This window comes from Rhyacophila brunnea, unplaced genomic scaffold (assembly GCF_057557595.1).
Source record: "Rhyacophila brunnea isolate RB1 unplaced genomic scaffold, BYU_Rbru_1.0 scaffold_14, whole genome shotgun sequence".
NCBI lineage: Eukaryota > Metazoa > Arthropoda > Insecta > Trichoptera > Rhyacophilidae > Rhyacophila > Rhyacophila brunnea.
Genome location: NW_028232796.1, coordinates 36,289,217 through 36,298,173, shown reverse-complemented (window position 1 = coordinate 36,298,173; position 8,957 = coordinate 36,289,217). Strand labels below are relative to the sequence as shown.

The 8,957-nt window shown below is 31.8% G+C and overlaps 1 protein-coding gene across 1 annotated transcript in view; it reads right to left on the bottom strand.

Annotated features, from left to right (window-relative positions):
• Positions 1-895: 895 nt before the first annotated feature.
• Positions 896-8,957, bottom strand: part of LOC147075915 (uncharacterized) — an 86,897-nt gene continuing 78,835 nt past the window's right edge. Inside the window, exons 5-6 of the mRNA XM_085942244.1 lie at positions 7,453-7,571; positions 896-6,127 (exon numbers count right to left, since the gene is read on the bottom strand). Of these exons, the coding sequence (XP_085798370.1) occupies positions 5,974-6,127; positions 7,453-7,571 (273 nt within the window). The 3' untranslated portion in view covers positions 896-5,973. The remainder of the gene's footprint in view (positions 6,128-7,452; positions 7,572-8,957) is intronic.

Genomic DNA, 8,957 nt, shown 5'->3' with positions numbered 1-8,957 from the left:
ATACTTGAACATCCGATGAAGATCTCAAATAGTTTAATATCGTACATTATTCTAAGTTGTCACAACCTATATGAACATGTTGGTCAAACCCTTCCAAGCAATATTGCATTGTTTTTTTTAATAATATGATAAGTAGGTAATTGATAATTGAAATTTTCTGATACGTCATGCATGTTATATTTGGATAGAAAGGCTTATCTACGTAATATTATAGTTTAAGTCATACTTCTTAAATATCATATAGCACCATAAAATCTAAATAGACTTTAAGCTATTAGAACACTTAACGATTTTTAGTTGTCAAAGGTTTTACCTAATTTTTTAAAGTATGGAAATGGTCAAAGATTTATTAAGGTGTCTATTAACTGTTTACGTACATATTTATCATAAAGGTATATTGTAAATAAAAATACAATCAAACCCAGACATGTCCATTATTCTGATTATGCAGTAAAACTTGTATTTGGATTAAACTGTATAAATTTTGATACAAGTCAGATCAAATAAATTGGTGTTGTATATTATATAGTAAATAATATGGTAAAATAATAGCATTTTGGTGTCCAAAACTATTGTTTTATTGCTTTTAACATATTGGAGACCGAGTGAATTTTTGGATTACTAAAATTGATATAACTCATTTATTATTCATTTACATAATTCAAATAAATCCTTTAAATATTTGTAGGTATTGAATTCTTCTACTATTTATTTATATTTTAAGTAAATTTTGTGTATCAGTGGAATCAAGAAAACATGTCAACTAGGTTTTGTGTTTATTAGCCTTTTTTTATAAAAAATGATAAAAGTAAAAAGTCTATGATAGAAGTACCTAAATGATAAAATAAAGATATACTAAAACTGGAGCTAAATATAATACTTTTAGAGATATGGACATGTCTGATTTTGAAAGTAACTTGACTATATGTGTCAATTAAGATTTAAAGTGTTACGATAACATAGTTTGTTAAAATTAACTTTATGTGATACATAATATTCGGTTGGACTAGATTTATAAAATAACAGTAATTCTGTTTGAGTGTATCGAGAGTGCTAAGCCAAAGGGGTGATGATTTACAATTTTACAGGAGAATTGAGATGGTGTGTTGAAGTCTGATGTGATATTCAAAATAATCTGACTTATTTTTACTACAGTATTCATAAGGCCCTTTTAGTTTAGCACCCTTGATATGATTGAATCAATCAAATCTGTCATTATTGTTTAATCTACTTGGGAATATGTTTCATAGATATGTCGTTTTATTAAGTTTTGTCTGATAATTTTAGATAAAATTCTTAATTTCTATATGTGACCAATAATTATTGATTGATACTTATTAATAATATAATCTATTTCAGTGGCGAAGACTGCTTGTTTGAGGAAGATAAACGAAGAATGATTCGTAACCGTAAAGCACAGTAGATATACACTTGGACAGGAAAGTTACACAAAATTTAAGTACATAGCCATATAACAGATAATAAATAGAGATAGGCTATATGTGTCGCTGAGTTTCAAAACCCGCTATAACACTTTTTCATTATGTTGAGAAAATCAATAAAAACTTTTTGAACTAAAAAGGTTTTTGAATGTTTCAGTAGTGTTATAGCGGTATATTGATAGACGTATTGATTTTGTTTCATAAATTACAGTTAATCGTAGCGGATTTTGAAAGAAGCGATAAAATTTCCATGTAGAGATTTTAATAACGAATCCATCGATATATATATATCTTAATTATTTCAAAAAAGTGTTATAGCAAGTTTTGAAACTCGACAAGCAAGAAACTTGAAAAGCGACACATAATATACCAATACAATAAATTTTGACGCAGGGTTTTGAATGTGTGAGAGTCCTAGAAAAATGAACTGTGCATTATAATAGACTTGCAATAGTGTATGTAATACACCAATATTAAATGTGCGTCAATGCATAAACCGAGAGCAGTTGTCAGTATTTGACGTATGACGTATTCTTGACACGTATTTAAATTTATCACGTATTCTTTCTTACTCGATATTGGTTGCCTGCTTCTCTTTACCCGTTAGGTATTTCAGTTTCCATTATTTCTGAGTTCCTTGTATAGGTAAATCATTTTACAGTGGCACCATGGATACGGCAAATGCGGCTTGCAGTTGTAGTGGTATTGTTTGCTAGCATTGAAACAGGCATTGTCGCAAACAATTCAATACACGCGCGAATCGCCTATGGTGCCACTGTAGAATGATTTACCTATACATAGCTGTTAAAAATAATAATAAATAGGTATTATCAATACATATTATATTATACGACGTTCGAATTCTTTGAAATTTTACGATGAAAGAGAATTTGAAATTATTGTATGTTATAAAATCTTAAATAAACATTATCTGTCACATGTGAGATACGCCTGAAATCAGATTGTCACTAGTCCAGTAAGCCTGTATACCTATTGCATGCGCATGGCATGCTCCATTTGTCCTTTTTGCAAAGTGATTATTGAGGCGTTTTAAGTTTTATATCCACATGTTGCCACTGGTTTTCATATATTTTAAGTGCATTGATTACAGTCCAATAATTCATATATTCTATTAAAGTTATTTAGCTGTCACAAAATAAAGCATTTTGGATTATTTGTGGCACTAATTTTATTTCATATTGCAGTTGATAAAAGCTCGCCAAGTCAAGTAAAGGTAGCCATTAAATAATCACTTATTAAAAAGTCTTCGCCACCAATGTTTTTAAATGTTCAATAAATTATTGATTTTTCTTTTAATTAAGAAATTCTCATTGCACAAGGATGCCACATGAATTTTTAGTCCGATCTGTTAAAATTAATGATTTCGCCATTTCGTATCAAGAGAGATATAATTATATTGTAAAGATGTTTACAACCCAATGTAACGGTTTTGAATAAAAAGGATCTAGCGTCACAGCATACAGTATATTTATCCTAATTATTCATCGGGCTGTCGGTACCATGGAAAGATCAATAGGGTCACCATCTTGATCCATTTGTGATTGATTGTGATCTCTTGGTGTACCAACATGCCAACATAAAATGAACATTGATTACAGTGTGTTTAATCAACAAACCTTATGGTCAGAATATAACTCCAAAGATGTTGAAGACAATCTTCTTGTATAGAGAACCACAGAAGGCTCAATCTGAAAGAATCTTTAACATACTGTTGTTTCAATTCTCAGCTGGTAATTTTTATCAAAATTTTGCTGTTTTAAAAAGAAACATTATGAATTCTCAATCATTACAATAATATTACAGTTGAACTCGGTTATTACGATCACGGATATAGCGAGATCTCGGATGTAACGAGGAAACATTCGTTCACATTTTAGTTTATGATTTTCTCCATACATTTATTCACTTTTATAACGAGCTCCTTATCGGACATACCGAGTTAAAATATCGTCAAAAATTTTCTTAAAAATGGTAATGTGTCGATTGTTTAAAAATATTTCGACCCTAACCAATAAATCCGACTGGACAGGATGCCGCTGGGGTCGGATTACGTTTATGACACTAGTTAAGTGTCTAAGTACCTACCTAATTGGTTGTTTCGCCGACAATATTGAAAAAGTATCCACACATATGGTTGAAATTCCATGTAAAAAATCCAAAGTTTGTGAAGTCCGTAGGTAGGTAGGTACCTACCAGCATTCATTACAATAAACAACTTATTTTGTAGTTTATGAATGCCATGCTTGTTTCGGGGAAGAATTCTAATTGTGTTTCTTTGTTTGAATTGCGACTTTTTGTGTTATGTGACCGCTCATTTAAAAATACCTATTCTCTGACATAACGAGTAACGCTTATAACGACCAAATTCAGTCGGTCCCATTTTCCTCGTAATAACCAAGTTTGACTGTATTATGATATTCATATGCACCTCCACATTATCTTATGAAGTATTTTAAATACATATTGGGTTTTTTTAGGCATTATGCATCAATATTTTTAAAATTACGGAGCTGTGAGTTAATTGCTTTCAATGGTAATTACATATTGCTTGATATATGTTTAACAGACAGGCTTCATTACTGTACAAAATCTCCACATTTAACTAAGGATTACTAATCACCATAATGACCTTCAACAATATTCTTAGAGCAGTAGTCTTATTCCAACTTCATAACATAACATAATACCCTGTTTACACGTGCATGGATTTACTGCTGACAGTACTTATTATCACGGCCATAACAAGAAAATGTACATGTAAACATGTATTAATCTACAGTTGCAGGATTGTATGCAACAATTAAAAAACTTCGGAGGCTTCTGAATTTTCATGCGACAGATGAGAATTTTTCGATTTGCGCCTACGCAGTAGAACGATAGTGGCAAACCTGAAGAGGTTAACCGATTTTCACTACCTGTCAAATAGTACCATAAAATCACTCTCGCTCACTCTTAAAGAATGAGATTGGAGAGACAGTCAGGACTTTTGCGTGTAAACAGTTATTAACGCGATAATTTAAAATACACACTATTGCTGTAGTACAGGCACTATTACACAACAATACATTATTTTTCAGGCTCCGAGATAACACCTTTACGTTACTTATGTATTCATTGTGTTCGTGTGTTATCTAAATTGTAAGGTAACAACTACTGTTAAATGAAAATATTCAACAGTGTTGAAGACAAGTGTTGAAAATCGAGGGCCCGTAAACCTTAAAGCTCAAGGCAACTGTCTCTCCTGCCACCCCCTCTCATATGGTCTACGTAATATATTAATCTACAAAGCCATCTTAAGTTGATATGTGAAAAACATCCAACCCCTGCAGTTGTAACATGAACTATTGCATAATGAAGTAAATACGTACCATGAAATGGGGAGAGTTTAGACCAATGCTTTTTTCAAATTTTTTCATAGGAACCCAATCAATATTTTTAGCTTCCCAATTTATTTAATAGTCATCACGCGTTACTTTATCAATGTAGTAATAATACTAATACTAAACCCCGTTTACACGTGCATGGATTTACTGCTGACAGTACGTGTTATCGCGGCCATAACAAAAAATGCACATGTAAACAATCGTGCAAATTGCAAGATTGCATGCATATATCAAAAAAGTTTACACGCAACAATTGGACCGTGCAATAACTGCGCCTGCCCAGTAGAATGATAGTGGTGAACCTACCGGTAAAAATTCTAACTTCATCGGGAAGACTCATTTTGAGGTTAACCGATTTTCATGACCTGTTAAATAGTACCATAAAATGATAACATCGCATCTCGCCTACTCTTGAAGAATGAGATTGGTGAGACAGACAGCACTTTTACGTGTAAACAGTTATTGTCATGATAGTTTAAAATACGCACTATTGCTGCCAGTAAATAAATCCATGCACGTGTACAGGTGCTATTGTCTTGATTATTGTTTTAAAAGAAAATATTGTAATTTATTATAATAATTAAAAGTTTTGATAGTTTTCTTCCGATACGATGTTGATACCAAGAAGTTATTGATAGTTTTTCTTTCAATACGGGTATAAAAAAGGTTAATAATCTAATGCTCTAATAATGCCGGTTGTCTCAGAATACGTAAGTATTGGACAATAACACTTTCGAAGTTGATAGAGTTGGAATAAAAGTGCAGAAGTATCATTCTAGATTAAAGATAAATATGTGAGGGCAACCATGATGATTCGTAAAACTTCATCGACAATCAACACATTGTAATAAGACTAATTAGTCTCTTATGAAGTAATGTACGCAACTCAACAGTGAGCTCGTAAAGTTTAAGATAATGAACATTGTATTGGTTTCAATACTGTTTCACAGTTACATTCTCATACAATTTGTATTACTATATCAATAGTAACCGTCGACAAAAACATGTACAATTCGTGAACATAGTTTCATGTCGATACGGAATCGCTACGCAGCGAAATGTTTTGGCATTTTCTTCGAATAGGAACGGCACAATGTTTTCTTCGTGGAGTGCGTCTTGATTGTCAGCTAAAAGGCTTCGATGGGTCTGTAGAGGCCGGTGTAGCCGCACAGCCTCGCCCTGAGGGCTGGTACAAGTAAGGCCGCCGCCGACATGTCCTGAAGAAGGGTTCCGCATTCGCAGACTAGAAGGTACATTCGGTCACCACGTGTTGCCACGGATCTGAAACATTTGGATAGGTTGTTTTCAGCTATTGTTCGTATAATAGTAATCATTATATTATCGGAATAAATGAATTTATTATTAACTATTTAATAGTTGTTTACAAGACTTTTATATACATTTTTCCACACCACTCATTTTGAAAACGCCAGTTTTTATGTAAAATAGTATAATATGAAATTAACTAGATATTATTCTTTCTGTGAATTATAATAACTACCGCCCCGCCATCTATGAACCATGTTAATAACGTTGTTAGCTTAATTTAAATTATAAACAAATAATAATTTAGGCATTCATTTGAAAAAAAGTAAAAATAAAATTAACAAATTTGATAAAAGTTGAATCAATAAATTAACACAACATGATGTATGCATCTGAGTAGCGAAGGGTAGAGGTAGGCTATTAAGATCTGCCATAAATAGTGCACATTAAACATTGTTAGTCATACGTATTTGTTTTTATTGAACTAAGACTACAATTATGTATTTTATAGATGTTATTGGTTAGTTTTTAAAAATCAATTAAACCCTGCCTAACCCAAACCATAATAGTTTTGGTATATTTTGGGCGTTATGACAAAATTGTGTACAATTTTTCATTCACACTTATTTGTTTTCGTTGGATTAAGAACACTTACCAATTATACATATTATTGTCGCTTAATTTTTTTAAATTCATTAAGCCCTGCCTAAACCAAACTATAATAGATAAAAATATAATTTTTTCTAAAAATTATCCAAAGTTAAATATGATTTAATGGCATAATTTTAGATATTTATAGATAGATTAATATTTTTTGACTATTATCTATTATGGTTTGGTTTCGCAGTGTTTAACCGAATTTTAAAAACTAACCAACCCCGTCTCTAATTTGTAGTCTTATTTCAATGAAAACAAATACGTATGACTGACAAAGTTTAGTGTGCACTATTTATGGTGTATCGTAACAGCCTACCTCCACCCTTCGTCACTGCTATTAGGTCCATACTCTGACTTCAAACTCAAATTGAAAAACAATATTACGTGTATTTTCCCGACCCCGGATTCAAACCTGCGACCCACCACATTATAAGCCAACACGTAACTTTATATAAGATGCTTGGAGAATTATTGTGAATCTGTTTTCCATGCACAAATGTATATACTTAGTACCTAATAAACCTTCTGCTTGTCTGGCCCAGATAAACTGCCGGACAAGTTCCAAACTGTAGGAAATAAGCACCATTTCTCTGAAGTGATGTTTCAACAGTACTATGTACTACTTTTCTTGACACTTTCACCTATGAAAGTTATTGATTTGTAATATCCGTAAAGTCGCTTACTTGTGTAATGCTATTCTTCTAAGTCCTGCTGCTCTTGGTAAATGCCTATAAAGCATCCTCGCTCCAGTCCAATAGAGCCAGTTTCTTTCAAATCTTTCTCCATCGTCGCCTTCAAACACCTGAAACCATAACATTCAAGAAATAATGTTTTAGACAAGAGTTCAGTGAACATACACTTTCCATAAAACTAGGATCTTTGGCGAGCCCCCCCAACCATTTTCTTATGGCTGTGTGATGTTCTACACTGTAGCGTTTCCAACAGGTATTATGCACAACCCTAGGGATTGTAATATAATCAAAAATAAAAGAACACATATAGTATCTACTACAGTTACATACAATATTATTGTAAAGGCAACCTATTTTACTATTCATAGAATAAAATATTAGTGGTGTATGAAAATGTTACTTTTCATCATTATTTAAAAGTAGCTGATGACTCCTTAGAAATCACACATCGATTTAAATTTATTTGTAATAGAGATAATATATATTTTTTTGGTTTTGCAGTGCATGCAAAGGATTTTGAAAGGTTTTGTAGCTCCTTTTCAAACCATTAAAATAAATCAAGGATACTTAAGAGAGCATAAATATGACTAAAAAACGTGTATATGTTCATAAAAGTAAATAAAACGTGAGGTAGGTGGTGTTGTGACATACGCGTGAGATGATGAGTGTGTAGTTTCGATAAATTTTTGGCAGATTTTGCTAATTGAAAATAGATATCGTCATTGAAACTAGAAAATTACGTAACCCCAAAAACACTACTTTACAGGAGAGACAAAAAACATTATGGTTTCATATACAAATAGCTAGGTATATGGCTTTGGAGTTAAAAATCATCCATGGATTTAACAATGTTACAATTTTTTTGGAATTACGTTATTTGCAAGACGGGAAGATATTAAAAACGGCCGCTAGATGGCATTCAAAGTCAATTTTCAGTTAAAATGGAGTTACACATTTTTCTAGTTTCAACGAATATTATTCGTTTTCGGCTCAAAATGTGCTTATGGGATGATAGCATCTATCACAAACAACATTGCATACTTTTTTCCCATGGCAGAAGTTTACTATGAGCTCACATGCGCTCATCTGACGTAATGGTAATGTGTTTATAGAATTAGTTTAGTGAATGACCTCATTGGAAATGCAATAAAAGGTTGTTCAATCCAGGAATAGGTAGGTGTTTGTAAAAATAGGCTGTTAGGTTAGGTTATGATAAAGATCAATAATTAATTATTAAACGTTTTTCTTAAGGCGATACCTCTACCTACCACAGGCACCTAGCGGAAAAATACAAAGAAAAATATAAATATGTAAGTATACTTAATTTGAAATCCTTTTTATTTATATCAAATATTATTTAGGTATGGTCCCAATATTGATGCTCGATTTGATATAAATAAAAAGGATTTCAAGTTATACACATTTATAATATCTTAATAAAAATACATGTTTTTTAAAATAGGTATATATAAAAAATATTAAAACTACGAATTAGT